The 22538-nt window shown below is 42.4% G+C and overlaps 3 protein-coding genes across 5 annotated transcripts in view; 2 read left to right on the top strand and 1 right to left on the bottom strand.

The window, feature by feature from the left end:
• The window catches only part of LOC108046168 (semaphorin-2A), a 50209-nt gene that overhangs the window by 7918 nt on the left and 19753 nt on the right, over window positions 1-22538 (bottom strand). For 2 of the 3 annotated variants that reach the window (XR_006417436.1, XM_044457417.1), the window contains exons 3-9: window positions 5562-5649; window positions 4138-4189; window positions 2926-2994; window positions 2567-2677; window positions 1945-2082; window positions 1356-1488; window positions 576-932 (exon numbers count right to left, since the gene is read on the bottom strand). Coding sequence is in view for 1 of the 3 variants with exons in the window: in XM_044457417.1 (XP_044313352.1) it covers window positions 576-932; window positions 1356-1488; window positions 1945-2082; window positions 2567-2677; window positions 2926-2994; window positions 4138-4189; window positions 5562-5649 (948 nt within the window). In the remaining 2 variants the exon portion in view is untranslated. The remainder of the gene's footprint in view (window positions 1-575; window positions 933-1355; window positions 1489-1944; window positions 2083-2566; window positions 2678-2925; window positions 2995-4137; window positions 4190-5561; window positions 5650-22538) is intronic. The other variant, XR_006417438.1, reaches the window with a different exon arrangement.
• Window positions 6653-9033, top strand: LOC108046178 (NADP-dependent malic enzyme). Its single transcript, XM_017125754.2, has 4 exons — window positions 6653-6860; window positions 6918-8117; window positions 8171-8465; window positions 8755-9033. The coding sequence occupies exons 1-4, from the start codon at window positions 6690-6692 to the stop codon at window positions 8919-8921; spliced, it is 1833 nt and encodes a 610-aa protein (XP_016981243.1). The 5' UTR covers window positions 6653-6689; the 3' UTR covers window positions 8922-9033.
• LOC108046179 (NADP-dependent malic enzyme) lies at window positions 8932-11281 on the top strand. Its single transcript, XM_017125755.2, has 4 exons — window positions 8932-9175; window positions 9231-10427; window positions 10484-10778; window positions 10982-11281. The coding sequence occupies exons 1-4, from the start codon at window positions 9029-9031 to the stop codon at window positions 11152-11154; spliced, it is 1812 nt and encodes a 603-aa protein (XP_016981244.1). The 5' UTR covers window positions 8932-9028; the 3' UTR covers window positions 11155-11281.

The following is a 22538-nucleotide window of genomic DNA, read 5'->3' as shown; positions in this document are numbered from 1 at the left end:
GCTCCATAATCGTTTGTGGCCATAATTAATTGCTGTGGCTTTCCACATTTTTTTTTATCACACTCGCTGCTGTCTGTGCAACATGCCCGCAAACTTTTCGTAATGAATTTTAAGTGTATGCCAGATTTTTTGCACCACTTTGCCCCGGTGGCAGTGTCTGTGTGGATCTGTCTGCCCGATTGTCTGCCCGTCAGTCTTGGCACCGCTCCACATACACACCAAGACCCCTCAACTTTATGGTGTTAATGAACTTTCCGGGCCAAGTTGGGTTAAAAAAGTGTTGGCTGTACTCATTACTTGGACGGCGGAGGCAGCGCATTTAAAGAAATTCAGCTTGAATGCGAGACTGTTTCAATAAAAGTAGGTGGAATGGGCTGTGTGGATGCCACCATCAATTCAATGCGCACCATTTAACGCTCAAATTCCAGGGACTCGGCCTCCACCTGTGCGCGTAATTCCATCCGGAGTCGCCCGAGGAAAAGGAATCCCCCCGAAGAATTATGGACAGTGCAATAAATCACTGGAGCATCCCCCACACACACACATTCATATTCTCTCGTACAGTGAACACTCACCGTCGAAGGCCGCATTGATGTCCCGGATGTCGTAGCTGCAAACTGCCGACCCAATCAGACCATTCGTATTCGTTGTGAAAGTGGCATAGAACTTGGTATCGTCCGTTGGCATCTTGTAGACCGACTGTATCTCGTTGAAGTAGAAGGGGAATTCGCTGGAGATGCTGCAGTTCATCCGCGCCTTTAAATAGGTCGCCCAATTCTGGCTGATCATGTACTTTCCACCTCTATCGTTTTTGCAAACTCGAGCTACTCTGGAGTAAACCGCCTTTCCACAGTTTATGTACTCCACGGCGTGTTCGCGGAAGAAGAAGTACACAAACTCTCCAATTTCAAAGGAGCCAACAAAGTTGGGTTCTAGAAAGGGAAATAAATTGATTCAATTTTTAGTAATTTTAATTTAATCTTGTAAGTTTTAAAAAGAGTTGAAAATTTTTAAGTAATATTTTAAGAACTTTTTGTGACCATCGCTAAACTTTTTGAAGAAGTTACCAAACATTGTAACTAAGTTTATATAGTCATTAAATTTACCATAATAATACTTTACTTTATAGATACTTTATCTTAGATACATAATTAATTTAAAGTAAATACAAATGCTTTAACTAATCTTTTGTTTTTGCAATTTAGTTTTAAACATAACTATTACATTTAAGATTTGTTGAAAATAAAACATATTCAGGAAAACATCTTAAGGGATGCTTAAAATAATAACTTCCACCAATTTATTAGTTATTATTTTTTTTAGGAATTAGAATGAGCGTTATTGCTACAACTTACTGTCCAACAGCTTGGAATCGTATTTCACGGTTCTCTTGAAGTTGGCCTCCTTGCGTCCATTCGTCAGGTTGTAGAGGTCCGAGCGGAATATGACGGAGTCCGCCTTGGTGAATTCTGCATTCGTGCCGGCGTACTGCATTTTTTGGTTGGCAACAGGATGAAAAGACACAGACATTGTTAGCAAAAGGGCAACTGTTGATAAGGCCCGAACATCACGCATACGCCCAGTAAGCCAAGGCACGCACGCACACAATTACGCATAAAGTGTACGCACGTGCCCCCTTTTCTTTTGTGAGCTTGTCTGTGTGTGCGTGTCTGTGTGTGCGTGTGTCTGTGTGTGCATGTCTGTATACGTGTGTGTGTGTGCGTATGCCTTGCTCTAATTTAATTTCAGCTGCTTTATTGCTGCCTTTCTATGTTTTTGCTGCCTTTAAAATATTCTTGCCCCATCCCAAACACAACTTTGCCAACTTCCTTCTTCTTGCCCCGCTTTACTTTTGTAATTTTATTACAATTGACATTTTTCTTTTTATTTGCGCCTTCCTTTATCCTTACTTTTATTCTACTTCCGCTTTCGGGTCGAACTTACCAGGGCGGGCAGGCCGAAGGGATTTCCGTTCTCCACATAGACGGCGGTTGAGTTGTCAGCGGGATCGTAGGGACACTTGCCAATGCCCAGACCGACGCCGGGCACGTACTGGGATCTGGGTAAATGTGTTAAGTTTGCCTGGGGGTGGATGTGGGCCATTAGGTGCGCGAGGGTTAAGGAAAGAGAGCAGAGCGAAAAGCACATTAGTTGACTTTAATTTTGGTCGCCCGCTGGGCCGAAATGAACTTCTAAAACTTGACTGACATTCACAATTAGGCACATTGATGAAGTCGCTGAAAAATCCATTTATTTCTACATAGAAAAAAAAGGATTTTTGTTGAATATTTAGGCAGATATTTTAAAGAGAAAATATTTATAGCGGAGAAGCCACAGAAATCTCTAGATATTTTATAAATAAATTTGAGAAAGATTCAATTAAAGTCAAATTATTATTTAAAACAAAATAAATTCTTAAAATATCAAATATCTAATGAATATTAAATGATGCTTTTATATAAAAATCATTTTAACAATTACGCTTTTTAAAGTCTTCTGATTTGCCAAAGATTCCTTAAGTAAATGTCAATCATATTTTTTATTTGTTTTTTCTCTGTGCACTTACATTTATTACGTAATCCTTGGGATTGTGGGCGTTGGTTCCGCAAACGTATAGCTTCTGGCCATTGAAGTTCATCGGCTGAATAACCCTTATGTGATTGCGGCATTCCACCTTCTTGTCAAGCGCCAGAAAATGCAATTGCATTTGATTTGTTTTTTTTTTTTGTGTAATTGTAACAAACGTTAGAAAACAATAGTCGTAAGGAAATCATACGGCGGTTTGGGTGGTTTTTGTGGTTTTCAAAATGCAAATGGAAATTGGAAAATGGGCGAGGCCGTGAGTTCACAAATTCGTTTATATTGATAGAAAATTTTGCACATGCTATGGAATGGTTTTAATGGTTACAATTAAGCCAGACTCACCTCGCGTTTGCCCTTGGACACACAATTCAGGATATCCGATCCGGTGGGCTCCAATATGAGGACATCGCGCTGAAAGAATGACAAATGGCATTGGGTTTAAATTTATGTTAGCCAAGTTTATTGAAAGCGTGCTGGAATGCCATCGCCAACCAAGGATGTTCAACCGAGAGCACGCGCCAGCATTTTTGGTATACTCGCATGTCGCGCTTTTATTTTGTTTTGTATTCGGTATGTGGCTCACGTTGGACATTTGTTTATTTAATTCGATTCGTCTTTCTTTTTTTTTGGGCGGCACTTGAATTGAAAAGGAATCTCCTTTCGGTGTTTGTCTTGCTGCAAATACTTCTGCCTAAGTGAAAGCCACAAATCAATGGAGGGGTAGCAAAAGCCATCGACTGACAATTTTTATGCTTGACATATAGACACAATATCCGGTGCCTCTGTGGATGCACTTTCCACTTTTATTTCCACTTGCCCGAAGTGTCAGTCCCTTTGGCCGGGCTCTAAGTGCTGCAACTCGACTTGAAATGGAATTCCTTTTGGCCGCCGCCCGCACAGAAGTCAGCACAAATAATTGCTGTTAAAAGCATTTGCTACGTCTCAGGAGGTGGCGATAGTGCACTGGGCTGCAGCTTACAAGGACGAAAAAAAACTGGCGGAAAATGGTTGAACGGACAGAGGCGGATATTGATAGTTGAAGATGGAATCATTAAAGAGCAATTGCGAGCTGTCAGTGACAAGTTGCTCACCCAGAAATGCAAAGGGTGGCTCTTTAAGCATTCATTTCTTCATCGATTTTAATATCGAAATGTGGACCGGATGTGCCATAAATATGAAAATAGCCTTTATGTGGAGTAATATATTCCTGTTTATAGATCCATTAATAAATATTCATATTTAAGGGTGCCACAAAAGTCATAGCGGTTTGGAAACCATTTAGAAAGGTGCCTACAAATATGTAACAATATATTTTGAATAAGAAAGTCCACCAGATTCATTCCCTAAACAACGTTAATTTATTTTTAGCACTTTATATGCATAAGTAATATAAAAACAATAGGATTTTCTGTGCCTACTTTTTTGAACTTTTTATAATGCTTTTATAATAAGCACTTCTCTTTTAAAACTTCTTTAAATGTTGTGAACTCTTAGTTTGTGGTGGTCTGATGAATAGTTAAAGCTACCCAATAAATATAAATTCCCATATCTTACCTCACAAATCGATTGGCTGATGTTGCGCAGATTGAGCCGAAATATGCGATCCCTGTAAGACAAAAAGGGCAAAGAAATGAATTAGCATGGTAAAGAGGAAAACTTTGTCATCCCCTGGCACTCGAGTTAATCCCCGACTCGTGCCCCCTCATGCGATAAGTTAATGCCACACCAGTTGCCAGCTGTCTGGCCCCGGTAAACTTGGGCTCATTGACATTTTTTCTGCTCTTTCTCTGGGTTGAAAAATCGTTGTCAGGGACGCACACACCTGCTGTGCACTGTCGGGACTGCCTGCCTGCCTGCGTACTTATTGCAGTCAGTGTGCCCTGATTGATTGATATGTCGAATGTGGCAATATTGCCAGCCAGACACAACTTTAAGCGGTGCCTGGCAGGCCATCTCTCGCCATTTTCCGGCCACTCGAAACTTTTGCGGCGCCACGGAAAACAAAAGGAAAACGCAAAGGGGCAGCGGCGGTCTAAAGTGTGTTTTATGTAGTTGCTGGCAGAGTTTTTGGTAGCTTTCCCTCGACAACTGCGAGACCATTAATCTTCATTTCCCTGCCGGTTCTAGGAGCCCGCCAATGGCAATCGCTGACGAGAGCCGCCAGCTGTGGTTGCGTGGGGTCGTCGGTGGTTCGGTGGTTCGTGGGTTCTCTCGGCGGCTCTCGAGTCAAGTGGTAATTTTGGTTACTTTGTTTGCCCGCTTTTAGGCATCCCTGCCCCTCCCTAATTTTCCATGGCTTCCTTCCCCCAGCCACAAAACCGTGTTCAACTTGCCGCAGACAAATGAGCAGACGGGTGCGCTCCTTGTCAAATTGCAGGCACCCATACTTTGCCCCTCGTCGGTGGCATTAATTCATAATTATGTATGCCGACAGTGTGGCCAAGACCCCTGGAAAAATGAAATATGCAGCCCCAAATGCGTTTGGCTTGCCAAGTAGGGAGCCACATGCTGTCTCAGGCGGAACTTTCTAATTGTCTGCAACCGGAAAAGAAAGTTTCCCAAAATTATAGCAGATTTTTCTACATTAAAAGGGTTTTATTAAGCCCTAAATATTTATTGCAGCCAACTAACAACTATTTATATTAATAGTTAATTGACTAGTTTCAAGGTAAATGTTTCCCAACTAAGAGATACAAAACTTAGTTTGAATTGGGGAATAGTTTGTAGTTTAATAAATGTTTTATAGTATTTGGGGGATGGCTACAAAAAGCTCTTGGGTTTTGTAATCACTTATAAAAGTGTCCTTAAATATAAAGCATTATTTATTCCGAGATTTGACGTTGTTTTCCTCCTGCATATTTTAAAGTTTAAGTCCTAATGAATAATTCTAGTTCTAAAAGGGAATATAGTTTCTCCACTCAACTAATGACTTAATGACTCAATTTTAAATTCCCCATAAATACAAAAAATGAACTTACATGGCGCCCACATAAAGGGCATTATTGTGCTCATCCGTATAGAACGTCTTGTAGTGCAGCGGCCCGCAACTGAAGTCCTTCACATGATCTGCAATATGATGAAAAGGAAGACAATATTAAGTATACGCACCGTTTACATTGATTAACAAAAGTTTAGGCAGTTAATTAAAGCCTAATGAAACTGTCAGCAGCAGTTAGCAGGGTCAAAAAACGAAATGAACTAATTAAACTATTATAATTTCGGCTCAGCAAACACAAAGTTAATTTATGGGGGGCCAGTGTAAATACAACACAGCATAAGGACAGGCTCTTCTCGTCCATGTCCTTGCACATTTGACACTGACAGTGTCACGTACTTTCCCCAGTGATGTCACGTGCCCAAAGCCCAACTCCAGACCCCAAAAACACAAGTCGAAAAAGTTGCACCGCTGTCAATGTCATTAACAAAAGATTGAGGCATTTAGCTGAAATTTTTACGACATTAAGTTGTCAACTAATTTGGCACAATTAGTGAAACAACAAGAACACAGTGTGCACACAAACAAACACAAGGACACACATACACGCGGGCACAAAGGAAAGGACAGTGGGCAAGGACAACTTTTTATTTTTTTGGGCCAAAGCCCAAAGCAAATCCTTTGATGGCCGCGCTAAAAGTCATTTGTGCTGACTTGGCCAGCTCCTTTGTCCTTTGCTCGCTGGTCATTGACAACCCTAATGGCAGGACAACAACAATAGCAGTTACAAAAGTGATTTCCATAATAATGCATAATGAGTGATAGATGCGGAACTGTTTGTGACCTCATGCAAATTAGCCCCCATTTCGACAGAGGCTCTTTTAGCCCAATTTTCCCGAAATTTTCAGGAGTTTTATTTGACTTGTTTTTAAATGCAAATTATTCCATTTGTTGTAATGGTTTCGCTATCGAGATTATCTTGAATTCTAATTGCAAATTGTCCGAAATTTTCCTTTCTATTCCAGTATGTAGACCCTTTCTAAATATTTATAATAAATTTAATTCGTAATGATTAATAAAATACCAAAAGTTAAAATCTTTAAAGCCAAAAGAGGCTATGAACCCAATATCATTTTATCTTTTATTTAAATTATAGTTGTTTTTACTTAAGATGAATTTCTTTAAAATATTGAATTGTGGTTTCACACGTCAGACACCCAATCCTCAGACACACCAATCAAATTCTAAGAGCCATCCGAATTTAATTAAAAGGTGTGCTGCCTCAACACATGACACAATCCGTATTCCATTAGAGTTGGTTCTTTCCGGAAAGTCTAACAAGGTAAGTAGATCTGCAAATGATGGTATAGCTATGTATATTGATTATGGAACTCAATAGTTTCTGGGCTTTACGTTGGAAGAACGTCAGCGTTTGGGCATTCATGGTTTAATGCCGGCCTGTATTCGTTCAGATGATGAACAGATGTTGGCCATCGAATCGAACTTTTTTTCATTTTCCGAAAACGTCGCCAGATATCGATATTTGAGGGCCTTGCGACAGAGCTACGAAAAGCTGTACTTCAAATTCGTCGCTCAAAATGTTAAGTTGGTGCTGCCCATTATCTATACGCCCACGGTGGGCGTGGCTTGCACTGTATATGGAATGCTGTACCGTGGAGTTACTGGCATACATATCACCAAACACGATCGAGGGCATATGAAGCAGGTGCTGTTGAACTGGCCGAATCGGAGCAGAACTCAAGCCATCTGTGTGACCGATGGCGAACGTATCCTGGGATTGGGCGATCTGGGTGCCAATGGCATGGGCATAGCCGTGGGTAAAATGGAGCTATACACAGCCTTGGCCGGGATTCCACCCAGTAGACTTATGCCAGTTTGCCTGGATGTGGGCACAAATAACAAATCCCTGCACGAGGATCCCTTGTACATTGGACTGCGCGATGAGCGATTGAAGGGCGATGAGTATGTGTCCTTCGTGGACGAGTTCATGGAGACCGTGGTGGAGACCTTCGGCAATCAGACCTTGATCCACTTCGAGGACTTTGCCACGCCCAACGCCTTTATGTTTCTGAGTAGATATCAGAAGTGTTATTGCCACTTCAACGACGACATCCAGGGAACAGCAGCTGTGGGCTTGGGCGGATTGCTGGGCATCCAGCGGATCACCAAGAAGGCACTGGGGGAGCACGTCATCCTTTTCGCCGGAGCTGGCAGTGCTGTCATGGGCATCTTGTATCTGCTCAAGAAGGAACTAGTGAGCAGGGGCCTCACCCAAGATGAGGCCGCCAAAAACATATACATTTATGACCAAAGTGGTCTCTTAACCAAGAATAGTAAGAAAATACAGGAGAATTTATCCATATACGCCAAAGATATGAAGCCCATCAAGTCATTGGAGAAACTAGTGGACAAAGTCAAGCCTTCGATTTTGATAGGTGCCACCTCAGCAGCAGGACTTTTCACAGAGAAAATAATACGAAGTATGGCGGCGAATCATGAGCGACCCGGAATCTTCGCCTTTTCCAATCCCACCTCCAAATCCGAGTGTACCGCCGAACAGGCCTATCAATTTTCAGATGTAAGCCTTCTAGTTTGGGGTAATAAATAGGTTTTCATTTGGATACTTTTCAGGGAAAGGCTATCTTTTCGGCTGGTTCCCCTTTTCCGCCAGTGGAGTTCAATGGCAAACGACTCACTCCCGGCCAGGCCAACAACTGCTTCGCCTTTCCCGGAATAGTTTTGGGCACCATGACAGTTTTGGCAGAGCAAATGCCCAACGAGGTCTTCCTCCTGGCAGCCCATGAGCTGTCCAAGATTCCCACCGAAGAGGATTTACAAGGAGGACGCATCTATCCACCGGTGGAGAGCGCCAATGAAGTGGCCCTCAAAATTGGTGTAGAAGTAGCCAAGTATTTGATAGAAAACGGTAGGAACATAGCACAAAAATCTAAAATTAATTTAGCTAAGGCACAATTTCTCAATTTCATGTTAAGATTATATATATATAATATATATATGTATATTTATAATAGAGAAAGTTAATATGAAGACAAATTAATGGGAAATATATACATAGATATATATAGCATTTTAACTTAACATGTTTTTGAAAAATCGTTCCTTAATTAACTAAGTTAGCAAATAAAATTCAGAAAAATATTCTAACTTAAGTAGACTACATCTCTGATAACCTTTGATTTTTATAAACTTAAAAGGTTTAGCTAAACGGGCTTTAGATCCGGATGAAGTTCACGATCATATTGCAAAGAATTCCTATGCACTGGAATATGGCAGTGCACTGGCCGAGACTTGGAGTTATCCAAAGATGAAGCCGAATCCAAGTACGGCGGCCCTTCACAAGGAACTTCAAAAGAAAAAGTAGGCGTTATCAGTTGGAAAATATTAATTGTCGTTAGTTGGTGATCGATCTCAAAATTTCCAAATGGAAAAATAACATATCAAAATTATTGGACAACAAGCATAATAGCCATGGACTTCCGCCGTCTGCATCCTTTGTTCCGTTCCTTTTCCCGTCCACTTTTGGGTTTCTGCAGATGGATCAACATCTATGACGACGAAATGGCTCAAATAGCGCGACCCGACTGGCATCTTATGCTGGATGGAAGGTTTAATAAGGTGGGTATAGGGATCCTATGAAATGGGCATCCGGAGTAATAATCATTTATTTTAGGGCCTAGCTTTCACCATTGAGGAGCGGCAACGACTGGGAATCATGGGATTGATGCCCTGCTCCGTCCGCACCATTGAAGATCAGATGGAGGCGGCCAGGGCGAATTTCGATGCCAGGCCCTCGGATATCAGTCGGTTCACCTATCTGAGTGCCGTCCACAATCGCCACCAACGACTGTACTTTAAATTTGTGAGGGAGAATATCGAAAAGGCACTGCCCATTGTTTATACCCCAACGGTGGGCGATGTGGTGGCCACCTACGGATTGAATTTCCAGCAAGCGACCAGTCTGTTCATCAGCATCCACGACAAGGGTCACATCCGGGATCTGATGCACAATTGGATCGATGAGGGTGTGACCGCCATCTGTGTGACGGATGGTGGAAGGGTCCTGGGCCTGGGCGACATGGGTGCCAATGCCATGGGCATTAGTCTGGGCAAAATGATCCTGTACACGGCGCTGGGCGGGATTCCACCCACCGCATTGATGCCCGTTTGCCTGGATGTGGGAACCAACAACCAGGCGCTACTCGATGATCCCCTCTATGTGGGCGCACGTATACCCAGGGTTAAGGGTCCCGAGTACGAGGAACTGGTTGATGAGTTCATGGATACAGCGGTTAAGTGCTTTGGGCACACCACCTTCATCCACTTCGAGGACTTTGCCACGCCGAATGCTTTGAAGTTCTTGGATAAGTATCAGTATAAGTACTGCTGCTTCAACGATGACATCCAGGGAACGGGAGCCACAGGATTGGCTGCATTTATCAATGTGGAACGGATCACGGGTCTGAAACTGGAGGATACCGTATTCGTTTTTGTGGGAGCTGGAAGTGCCGCTCTGGGTATTGCCAATATGTTGATGATCGAACTGGAGGAAAGGGGGATTCCGCCCGAGGAGGCCACCAAGAATGTCTATTTGTTCGATGCGAATGGTTTGGTCACCTGCGAGAGCACCGATGTGCCGGATCAAGGCAAACGATATATTAAACCCATGGAGCCAATCAAGGAGCTCAATGCCGTGCTGGAGAAGCTAAAGCCATCCGTACTTGTGGGTGCCACTGGAGTGGGGGGAATATTTAACGAGCAAATACTGAAAACCATGGCCAAAAATCATGAGCGTCCTGCCGTTTTTGCCCTCTCAAATCCCACCACCAACTCGGAATGCACCGCCGAACAGGCCTACACACACACTGAGGTTAGTTTTGGTATACTACTATATTATTTTGACACTATATTGTATCTACCTTAAAGGGTCGTGTTCTTTTTGGTTCCGGATCTCCATTTCCGCCCGTGGTGATCAACGGAAAACGCTTTACGCCCGCCCAGGCCAACAACTGTTTGACTTTTCCGGGAATCGCATTGGCCGCCATCTGTGCCAAGGCCAAATATCTGCCCAATTCGGTGTTCTCCGTGGTGTCGCACGAACTGGCCAAGAACACCACCCAGGAGCAACTGGATGCAGGCACCCTGTTTCCGGCCATCAAAGATGCCCACGAGGTGGCCTTCAACGTGGGCGTGGCCATGGCTCAATATTTATTTGATAATGGTAAGTAATTTTAAATAAAATTGGTAGTTGCTGTTTCACCCAAAAAAAAAAGGACACATATAAAGGTGTCTAAAGGAATGCCACAATTTATTTTGAACACGAAGTTCCAATTATTTTACACTATTATTTTTCACTCTTAGACAGTTTTCTTATGAATATTCAAATACCTTGTTAACTTCTCCCCCTTTTCTTTATATTTTCAGATCTTTCGAATATATATCCCAAGCCCGATAATGTTTGTGAGTTCATAAAGGCATCTCTGTACAATTTGGACTATCGCAACTCTATGCCAACCACTTGGCCTTATCCCAAGGAGCCGCCCAGACCTAAGGCAAAGCCACTTCCAAAGGCAAAGGAGGATGAGGCCAAGAAGTAAACTTGGAAGAAGACTGCTGACCTGCATTTTCCAGCTGACAAAAAGAAAAAAAAGAAAAGAGCCTTGTGTAATTAGTTGCAAGTACAGGCATTCGCAGGACCAAATACACACAAACTTCCACGATAAATGCCCGACATTTTAACGTTATTATTGTCCTGTCTACGGGAAGCCAGTTGACATGCTCGTGCGCCTGTGTGTGTGTGTGTGTGTGTGTGTATATCCTGCTGATTTGCATATAAAATGGGACGAAATGTCTGCTCACCAAAAATGTCAATCAATTTCTTTGCCCTCCTTTTTTTTTATTTTTTCTTCGTTTTTTTTTTTAGAGGAGAAGAGAAGAAAGAGGCGAGAGGACGTGCATGCATTAAAAAGCAATTGGTGTTAAAAGAGCAGTCAGGCGGCAGTCGCACGTTGTCTGCCTGTCTATCAGTTTGGCATTGGCATGTGCCCCCGCCCTCCGGCCCCTCGATTTTCCCTACGAGAAGAGCTTTTCCTTCGCCGCTTTCCCCGCTTTCCCCGCCCAAAGAAGCCCCGACAAAACTGGAAGCAACAGAAATGCGAAATCATTTCCCTCGACTGACAGCTGTCAAAATATTTGCTCTCTGTCGATGGCTGCGTGGCTTCTGCCGCTGCGTGTGTCCTTGTCCTCTGTAAATTTCATTTTAATATTCATTACTTCACACTTAAAACCCCATGGTGACCACATTCGGATCTTTAATCGATGGCGGGATAGGGGAAAACTTAAAGGGCCGTCGGCCAAGAACAGATCTTGAGGCTCCAGTCGCTTTCGTTACGGTTAGCCTGGCTTATGGAATTTAATTGGCCATAAAAATGTATGCGGCTTGTTGAACGTGGCAAGCTGTAGCCGTAAATCGTAAATTTCCCTCCTTTTCCTGGGGGGTGGGAGGTGGTTTTCCGCATCGATTTACGCCCCACGATAAGGCTCTAAATTTAAATGCCAGCGGCAAAGGTTAAGGGTTTTTTTTTGGTCTGCTCTGGGCTAAAGATTATATGATGCGTCAGCATATAAATTATAGGCCAGATAAACCAGATAAAAGGGAGCTAAACAAAGTCAGTACTCCAGCAGTCGCAGGGAAACTTAAGGTTGTTTTTATGTTTTATGTTTTATAAGCACGTTTTACTTGAAAATAAAAGTTTTTTTCCAAGACAGTTAGTCTGAAATGGCAATGAATTATTGTGCCATAATACTTTGGCCCTAAGTTGGGCATAAATAAATATTGAAAGCTTAACATTTAAGCAACAAGTTAAATATTAATATATGAAATATGGTTCAAACAGTAATCCAATATTTGCTTCGGCTTTTGTTAAGTGCACTATTGAATCATTTACTTTGTAGTATTTTCCCTTACAGTTAATTGCCATGCTGATATTTGAATTGTTTCTGCCTTAAACCTCAGTGTTATCTATCTGGCCAAACTTAAGCCGCAAATGGGTCAAAGTCGAGACCAAAAGTTGGGGGCCAAAGCTCACTTGACTGTGCTCAGTCGATAAGTAGCCCCAATAAACAGAAAAGTCTACTCAGCTTGGCCTCTGTTGCTGTTCGCCGACCGCTACTTCATCTTTTTGAAGATTTTCATTTATCTGCTGGCCAAGATAAAACAGCCAGGCAGGCAGGCAGGCCAAAAAAAAAAATAAAATAAAAGAAGCAAAAGAAAGCAAAACGAAAGAAAGCGGCACTTAAATCCATTTAAGCGAATTTTTCAAGCATTAAATTTGCGTTTACGTTACGTATACTTAACTTCCAATGGCAACGGCATTTGCGGATGGAAATGGTGGGGAGGATGCTGGCTGAGTTGGAGGTGGAAAAAAGAAAAGTCTGAGGCTGGCAGCAGGTAAATGAAAAATTTGCCTCCTTTTTCGTGGTGGCACGGGGTCCAAATGTATTTTGCATCATTTGTCTTAGCCAGGCCAAGGATCTCTTTCCCTATCTTTAACTCCCACACACACACACACACACACACACACACACACACACACACACACACACACACACACACACACAGATACAGAAAACACCTGCCTTCGCATATGGTCACAGTTTTCGGTCCGACTTTTGTTTCACACTCCCCATATGAAAATGGTGGTTTTCTTTTCGCCTCACCCCCTCCCCCCACAGTCAACAGTTTTGTTTGGCTGCGACTTCCATTGTTGTGTTTTGCGGCCATGTAAATGCCCTGCCACGCCCCCAACACCCTACCCCCCGCCCCCGTATGTTGCTGTTGTTATTGTGAAGCATTTTTTCTTATCTCCACTTTGCATGCCGCACAGTGCTTTCCCTTCGGTTTCCTTTCTTTTTTCCAGACGAACTGAGTCAGCACTTAATTTTTATTTGATTCTGTCTCAGTTGCGTTGCGGTTGCTTGACTTGACTTCACTTTACTTCACTTCACCGTAGATTGAAGCCGAGTGCCAGGCAGTGCGTAATTTTTTATGGCGTTAATTTAACAATGATTGGCTTCTCAACAGCCAAAGGAAACCGAACCTGTACTGCTATGTCAGTTTTTATTAAGACAAATGAAATGAAACATTCCTCGAGTTTCATTTTAAGTTGAAGAGACAGGGACAAAAAAGAGAATATTTCAAAATGAGAAAAAAACACTCTGTTGTATATAAATAAATATTTTGAAAACCCATACAGAATTTCCAGCTATGTAGATTTGAAATGGAAATTCAGCGAAACAATCATCAGGAAATAAACAAAATTTTGTCCGTGTGCATTTGGTAGTTTTGCGGATCCAGGAAGGTAAAGCCATGGGTCTTGGCCATACATCAAGCTTATCTCGCTCCCTGCAACAGAAACTGTCGCACAAATCTCGAAGCCATTTGCCAATGTCCTGAACCACCTGCATACTCCTTACATATAAATATGTGTTCGATATTTAACAGCTTCCAGTCGAATGCGCCTGGCAAAAGGACAAGCCACTCGTCGGTGGAAAAGGAGATGCCGGAGTTGGCAGAATTGGCGATGCAGACGAGACATATGTATGCAAAGTGAACTGCGGCTGATGTTGGCCAGGCTTAAATTTGGCTCTGGCTTTAGGGCAAGTTTGCTCACGGGCCAACTACAAATAGCAGTGGCACCGGGAGAAAATGTGAAGGAAATTGGGTAAATTGTAATAATTAGCATTCTATAAAAAAGTTTAATTTGTCATTTTAACAGAGTAAGAAAACATATTACATTTTTTATTAAATTTAGGCTGTTCCCTTTTTAACGAAAAAAGAAATATATGTTTAGTTTAAGACGAGAGAATTGCTAGAACTAAATTATTTTCAGTCTGTTGAGTGTATCGATTTTCTAAAGCAAAAGGTTTATAATATTATATGGTGTATTAACTTGCCAATTCTGACAGAACCTTATTTAGAACTAATACCATTTATGTAACTAACAGTATTAATTGAATATTATTATAGTTTTTTGCTGTGTGTGCCGTAAAAATCCAATAAGGTAAACGGCAAACAGCCTGCGATGGCAGTGTGTGTATTTGTGTAAGCACCTGGCATTTGTGTTGAGCACGTTCGTACCTTATGTGGGATTTAGTTTAGACTTCATTTTACTGGGCTGCGCTTTTGGTTTCATTCCGTGTGTCTCACACTGGCCCTTCTTTATGCCAGTTTATGATGGCAGAGCCGTAAAAAAGAGAGAAAGAAATTGGGAAGCGCGCGGAGAAAGCTGGAGGAGAGCGGAGAAAGCGCGCGGCGACGACACACAGGAGTGTATAGTAAAAATAAAGCCATAGACATGGCTGGCACCGGCACTTGAGTCCCCTGCAGGCTCACCAGGACCCTCAGTCGCTCCTATATATGTCCTGTAAAGCTAGACAATGCTGTAATCTAGAAACACAAACGTGCAATTCCCTGCTCACTGTAAATGTGGAGTACATAGATAGGTGTGTGTGTGTGTGTTTACTTGCACATCCTCGACACGAAATGGCGTGGGAATATATTACAAGTTGGTTTACAAGGGAAGTATGTCAGTGGCTGGCCGGGAAAAACTTAAAGCACACAACGAGCCACAATTTTTAAGGGCAAATCCCCGAGAGATACCCGCTTGAATCCGTAACTGGTCAAAAATTGAGGCAACATAATTCAGCGGATGAGTTTTACGACTTCATCGGAAGCTGGATGTTGCAACTGCACCAGCGAGAGGAAACATTAGCAAGTCTAGACACCTACGTCATGCGTCAGCAGCAGCAGGAAAAGCCGAAAAAAGGACGTGCAGCAGTAGCAGCAGTAGCAGAAGGATATGTACTCGAACGAAAGGAGCCGGAAAACTGAGAAAACTGGGAAAAAATGAGACGTCAAGCAGACGATGAAGTCGACGTGGTCTGACAGCCAGCCAGACAGCCAGCGAACTCCCGAAAGAAAAGGAGCAGAGTAGAGTAGAGCAGAGCAGAGCAGAAACAGGACGAAGACCAGGACCACCAGGAGCATTTGAACCTCTTGGCTTGCTTAATATGCTGAAAAATACGCGTCTCGACTTACTGCTGCCCGAATTTTCATCGCCCTTTTCGCCCCCAGCTTTCCACTTGGAATGCATTTCCTAGTTTTACATTTCCATTTCAATGTAACGACACATGTATTTGCGGTAAAAGCTTAGGGGCAAACTAGAGAGGAAGAAACGTGGCAAGTGGGTGGGCCAACATTTCCCTGGAATTCATCAAGCGATCTGCGCTTTGAAGCGTTTTTAATTACAGAGCATAATTGGAATTCGATATCTAACTGCGTGGGGGTCACCACCTGAAATTACAACAATTCCGTAGCCACACCCCATAGTTCGTGGTTCGAGTGTGTGGCGAACTTTCCAGCAGTATGATAAAAATTTTCCAATTACCAATTTTACATATTTCAAAGCGCCCGCATAAATATTTATGGCGAAAATTTATGAAAACTAAACGTGAGAGCTACACGATGGCAAAGTGGGTGCACAGTATTCGCATCTAAGTGCACTGAAAAACAAAACTAAGTGGAAAGCATTAAGCAAATTATTTTAATTAAATTCAATTCTTAAGGCTCTAATATGTTGATAAGTTTGCTCTGCAGCTCTGTAGTTTCTGAATAAAAGAATTATCATTTAAATACTTATTTCCAGGAATTTGAAAATATATTTTTTTAATATTCCAATGAGAAAAGAAGAGTTCTTATAAATTAGCTCATGGTACACTTTATTTGCATGACATTCTTAAACTTTAATACGTCTTAAACTTCAGGGAACATACATTTCTTTAGCACCAAATATTTTCTCAATGTATCAAATAGTTTCCCTCAGTGCTTAAATATATTTACATGCATCTGCGAGTGCAGTGGATAAGCTTTTACTATGTAGCGGGGGTGCGGGGGAAAATCTCCTGCATATTTTTTAGGTGATTTGAATTTTTCAGGGGGGGCACTAAATTTTTGCAAGCTTATCCCCGGGGCTGTGTGTCACCGTGTTAGAGAAGCTGAATATCTCTGGCCATGAATGTGGCCCAGAACACTTTCCCTGCTGCCCACCATTTCCCGATTCCCTGCGGCCACCCACGTGACATTGGAAAAGAAAGCCACGTTTGCATGCCGAGGACTTTGTGTGTTGGTTGGGTGGAGCACAAAAAAAAAAAAACAGAAAAAAAGAAAAGCGGAAAACAACCAGAGCGGCGGCACTTTACCTTGATTTCCCCAAAGCTCAAAACCAACCGCCCAGCGACCCCGCCCATCACTCATTTACCTACTTACTCACCTACTCACTTACTCACTTACTCACTTACTCACCCACTCACTGCGCAATTGGCCGCAATTTGTTTTCAGCTGCTAAACAAGTCGGGGGTTTCCCTCGACGCCTTCGGTGCGTTGCAAGTGCTAATTAATCTTAGGCCCAGGTACACTTCAGCGATATGAAGTGACTGCTCACACCCCTCTCCCCACCAAGGATTGGAGGATTCAAGGCTTCAAGGACTCACAGGATAAGTGAACTACCCCTTGCCCTGGCCATTAATTAAATTACGCAAAGGAAAAAGTTCAAAAACACATAAATCAGTCTGAATCATTGGGGTTGTCTCTCCGTGTCCTGGGGGCCAACGGCCAGATGGCTGTTTTAGTGCCCTTGCGGGACTCAACATAAATATTTGTACTACTTTCCACTCCCCTGCAGATCCACACGCACTGATAAACTCATTTAAATGTTAATGCAGCGTCAAAAGTTTCTCGAAACGTAGGAAATTGCATGCATTTTATTGGCCATTATGTGTCCGTATTGAGACGTGGTGGTTGCTCGTTTTGGGTGGTGGTGTTGCAAGCCCTCGTTGAACTATTTCCCATCTTAGTTTAATAACTGCAACATTGTTGGCTTAACCCCTGTTGTGCAAAGGGGGCGAATTGTAGCTGGTGGAGGAGGGGTTTTGAAAGTAAGGAATGGGTGTGTGCCTGTCTGCATGTTAATTACGTGGCGAAAAGAAAACTAAACAGAAACACACGAAAAGGGATTTTTTCGTGGGCTTATGTGTCGATGGAGATGTACAGTGGCGGAAGGAATATAAATGTTTTTATTATAAAAGGGGAATTTAAAAGGAAATATAATATTACAGTAATTACTATTAAAATATAATATAATAAACAAAGTTTTGTATCGATGTAGCTATAATCTTTAACCACAAACTGTTTGAAAGTTCTTTGAAATCTATACACGCGAGAAAGTTTTGCTAATTAGATCAACGAAGCTCGATGCAGATCCACAAAATGTAGACAGGATCCACCTGTCCTTCTCAATCCCTTTCCAAAATACCTGTCCTAGCCCACTTCATGTTATTGTTTATAACACATTTGCTCATCATAATAAGCAACATTTTCGTAAAAACATGCCAAGACAGTGGCGGCGCCATTAACCCTGTTAATGCTGCAATTATGCGGCAAGAATTATGTTCAAGGAGCAGGTGAGGTGGCAGTTACTAAGGGCGCACTGTTACAGTGGGTAACTGCCATAAATCCAGAGCGCCGTTCCCGAAACTTTGAACGTGTGCTGGTGGTGCGGCATAATGATAGCTACTGGATGGCTGTGGAAAATTGCGAAAGGAGTGAGCGCCTGGAGTTGCTGGCAAAACACAAATACAAAGTGGAGAATTTATACGTACATACAATGGCACTAAGTTGTAAGTTTAATTACCCACATAACAGAGACATGAAAACGAAGAGACTGAAACTCTCGTCTAATTAGACAGACATGGTCTGTCTTCTGCATCTGACACAGTTGGTCCGCCAGCTTAATATATATATGGGATTCCCCTGATTCCCCTTTACGATCGTTTTATTGTGTTCGGTGTCCGTGCGTGCACTATAATTGCATTCGCATTCACATTCGCCTCACCGAACTACTGCCATCGTATAAATCGTAAAAATGTTGAAAAATAATCATCATAAAAGACAAACAAGAAGCCATGCGGCACGCAAGGTGAGCGGACTGCTCCACTCCACCTTTATCCCAGATATTATTTAAGTTTTTATGTTCCCTTCTTCGGCTGGCGGTGTCGTGTCCTTTGCCGTAGATACACATAAATCATTTGACTTGTTTGCCCTGCCCAGCTCCTCTTCATTTACTCATTAGATTTGGCCCATTCGCCCAGTGTCTCTGTTTGTGCTTCGGGTTTTTCGTCGCTTTCATAACACAAAGGACATAATAATATGCTTATTTCCAGAATACACCTTTTGTGTCAACAGTGCCAGGAGTTTCACTGTCCTCTTATATCCTTATTCCCCATTCCTGCGTCAGCAGAATTCGTTCTCTGGCAAAATGGAAGCAACAGCAACTGGCCTCGACGTTGATTGGCAGCGGCATTTGCTTTTTGGGTTTGGGTTTGGGTTTTGGGCTTGGGGCTTTTCTCGGCTGGTTGCCTGCTATTTTCTTAATTTTCAACACGTTTGCCTCTGCTTTGAGGCATTTCTTTTTCCGGACACGCCTTGAGGGCCGGACAAAGGAGTATCTGTTTCGTGACAAAAGGCAACTTTAACTTTTCCCCCGCTGCCAACTTTACTTTGAGCCAAGACTGCTGGCCTACACCTGGCAAAAAAAGTATGCTAACGCCTTGCAGCACGCACATGTCGTGGAGTCTCGAGGACGAAGTGGCAAGGAGTATCCTTTGAGCCTTTTTGCGTTTCGTATGCGCATAACTTTGCACCTCGACCAGACGCCGCCAAAGTGCGTGCGACACACATGTCTACAGAGCAAAAAAATATCCTCAAAATGGGTCAGCAATTCGATTTTATAGCTCGAGTGACTCATATCGCAAAACGATTAAATAATAAACACGCAATTACAAAATGAGAAATAATAGTTATATTATTAAATGAGATCCAATTTTACTTTGAGGAAACCATTTTAATTTAATAAAGATTTAATAAATAATAAACATCTCCCAACAAAACAAAATATTTAAATGATAAATACATAAATTTTTCTTAATGTTACTTTTTAGTATTCATACACATTTAGGCTCATTTTGTAGAAACAATCAACATTCATGTTTATTAAATGCTGACCTTAATTGAATCGAACATAAGGCATTTATATTGCTCAATTATTTTTCTCCCTGTTGGACAGGACTTTAAGAATTAAAGCCAGGACACGCAGCTTCCTTTAGCTCCTCGTCATTTTCCGGGAAAGAAGGAGGATGAATGGTGGAATATTCGGACGCATTTCTTTGACGACGCGTGGCCTAAATTGTTTCAAATTACAGGACAGCACCTTGCTGCCTTAATCCGCAACTATGCCGTGTGTATGTGTGTGCGTTTGTATCTCTGCTCGTGAGTGTGTATGTGTGTGTGTGGCTGTGTGCTTGCCGTTTCCGGCAGCTCATTTCCGTTTCACCTCAATTGGGTAAACCAGAAAAAATAAAAGCTTCTTCTATAAAACTCGTGTAGCACTAAAAAATCGTATAAAGGCAACTCCGAGGGGAGCACATGCAACGCAGCAGGTTGCGGCGTTGCTTTCAGAAGGGTGCATAAATTAGAGAGTTAGACAGAGGGGGGTGGTGCTTTTGGGTGGTGTATGGATGAGAGTGGCAAGGTTGCATGTTGACCGTAGACCGTAGACAGCTGGCGGGCAAAGACAGAAGGAGAAACAGAAGGAGACAACCGGTGGAATCCACCCCCTTGGGAGGAATAGCGGGCAACACCTCAGCACTTATTTATGGTGGAGAATTTTAAATTCAACCCACCTCTGCTGCACACAGCGCTTACTTCTCCCCCGCCTCCCCTTGTGCCACCACCCCCGCTCTAATTCGAAAGTGTGGCAAATTGCACAGCACAAAAAGCCCTCCTGACCACGAAAAACAGAGCACCCCCCAACGCCACCTCCCTGAAGGAAATTTGGCCCAAAAATTGCACGGTAATTGTAGCCGCTAAATTTCACTTTTGCTCGGGCTTTGCGCCAAAAAAGGTAGCAGGCAACAGCAATTGAGCGGTTACAGCAGCGGGAATAACAAAAGCAACAAAAAAAAAAAAAGTGAATTATGCGGCAGACTGAAGTTCTCCCCACGAAAACCCCGCCAAACCCGCCAACCTCATCTCATGACAGCCTGGCCGGCAGTTTTCATTTTTAAATTGGCGGTTTTATGTGCAATTCGAAATGGCAATGCATGTATGTGTGTGTGTGTGTGTGTCGTGGCATGACTAATATTTGCACACACCCGCAAACACACCACTACAGGGGCGCATACGCACACACTTACGGCCACAGACAGTCTGCTTGTTGTACGCATTAGCCAAATTTTATTGCATACTTTTGTGCGCTATTGCAATTTAATGTGCCACCCCCCCTTGCCCCTTCCCCTTCCACCATCACCATGTCCTTTCACCATCTGCGCACTCCGTGTGCGGTTTTATGCTTTACGCATAATTTTTGCGTAACAATTGAAATACTCGCAATGCGAATGCAAAATATCCACGGTCTGAGTTGAGATTTATATTTTGCTATTAAGCCACATTTTCCAGGGCAAACAAGGCGCGTTCCATTCCCCCACCGTAAACACACCTCTGCTCACCGCAAAGGGAAAGTTCATTTTTCATGGAAATGACTTTATATGATTATATGTGTCGGCCCTTATAAGCGAACGGTGCGTGACGTGACATTAAGGCGCTTTGAATGTCAGCAATCGATGGGTACTGATTTCAGATTTTGAGTGGGGAGGAATTTTACAGAATGAGTTCAGAGTGAATTCATCAGACTTAAAGTTAAAATATTTTATATAAGTGCGCCACAGAAATCTGAGGCGGTTAAAATTAACTTAAAAAGTATTTTAAAGTAGGGAACAATACATTTTTAAAACAGACTGCTTACAACTTTATAAGAAGCGATACATAGATTAGTTTAAGCCAATAATGTAATCATCTAAAGAAAAGACATTTAATATTTACTTGGCTTAGAATATAAGTATAATAATCCTGATCCTATTAAATCTGATTTCGCTATAAATGCTTTCCGTATACTTATGCCACGCACTGTGCAGATACAAATGTGTATTCCAATATGACTTAAATATATATGTACACCAGACGCTGCCTTTGCGGTTGGCATTTAAATTTCAAGCTGAGTCGCAGGAAAAAGTGAAAAGTATTTGTTTATCATCAATACTTTGTCTTTCTCTTTCCCGTTCCCTGCCCTCCCTACCACTCACTTCCTCTCATGAGTCATATACAAATGAAGTGAATATTTTCTCGCATTGATTTCGGTTAGCGTGACTGCAGGACGCCACGGTGCCACACACGGCGTATGCGTAATAAATATTGAATATCCATATGAAGAAGTTGTTTGGCCATAACTTTCCTTTGTCTCCCATTTGGTGTGTGTGTGTGTGTGGGTGAGTCTTTTGTTTCAGGTTTATTATTTATTATAAATGACTGCACACACGGACAGAGCGGAGAATCCCGCTTAAATACTGTTATTGAGTGCGCCGGATCCGACTCCGATTGAGAACCTTGAGTTGGGAGTATCTGCAGAGGAAGCAGGTCAATCGATTCCCTTATTTTTTCCCCTTTTTCTGTCTTCTCTGCCACTTCGTAGGCGTTTCATTGTGAGCACAATTTTCAAACACAAACACACGGACAAGCTGTGCTATCTGGGCATTAATTAGAAATGCTTTTTCCACCCCTTCCCTTGGTCTGGAACTTTATCCGTCTGATTGCTTTGTTATCGCTTTCCATTGTGCGTCGATTAAATGATGTGTTAATTTTGCACCCCCTTCTCTGTCATTCTATCCGGAATTTATCATGCAAAAATGGTCCGATATATCCATTTAAATCAGACAATTCCCATGCAACACGAGTCCGAAAGGGAGGAAGGCTGCACTTAATGCAATTATTTGGCATGGCACAAAGTTTTTTCTGTGTCATAAAAATGGACAA

Source organism: Drosophila rhopaloa, unplaced genomic scaffold, assembly GCF_018152115.1.
Source record: "Drosophila rhopaloa isolate 14029-0021.01 unplaced genomic scaffold, ASM1815211v1 contig_115, whole genome shotgun sequence".
In the NCBI taxonomy this organism is placed as follows: Eukaryota; Metazoa; Arthropoda; class Insecta; order Diptera; family Drosophilidae; genus Drosophila; species Drosophila rhopaloa.
The sequence above is the reverse complement of the archived record's forward strand: the minus strand, read 5'-3'. Positions and strand labels throughout refer to the sequence as shown.

What these genes read in the sequence shown, in the direction of transcription:
- LOC108046178 (XM_017125754.2), top strand. Translation starts at nt 6,690, where the DNA reads ATGAATTTCTTTAAAATATTGAATTGTGGTTTCACACGTCAGACACCC. An exon ending in AGGCCTATCAATTTTCAGAT is followed by an intron (nt 8,118 to 8,170) that starts GTAAGCCTTCTA and finishes GATACTTTTCAG; the next exon opens with GGAAAGGCTATCTTTTCGGC. An exon ending in CAAGTATTTGATAGAAAACG is followed by an intron (nt 8,466 to 8,754) that starts GTAGGAACATAG and finishes TAAACTTAAAAG; the next exon opens with GTTTAGCTAAACGGGCTTTA.
- LOC108046179 (XM_017125755.2), top strand. Translation starts at nt 9,029, where the DNA reads ATGGACTTCCGCCGTCTGCATCCTTTGTTCCGTTCCTTTTCCCGTCCA. An exon ending in TGGATGGAAGGTTTAATAAG is followed by an intron (nt 9,176 to 9,230) that starts GTGGGTATAGGG and finishes CATTTATTTTAG; the next exon opens with GGCCTAGCTTTCACCATTGA. An exon ending in AGGCCTACACACACACTGAG is followed by an intron (nt 10,428 to 10,483) that starts GTTAGTTTTGGT and finishes TCTACCTTAAAG; the next exon opens with GGTCGTGTTCTTTTTGGTTC.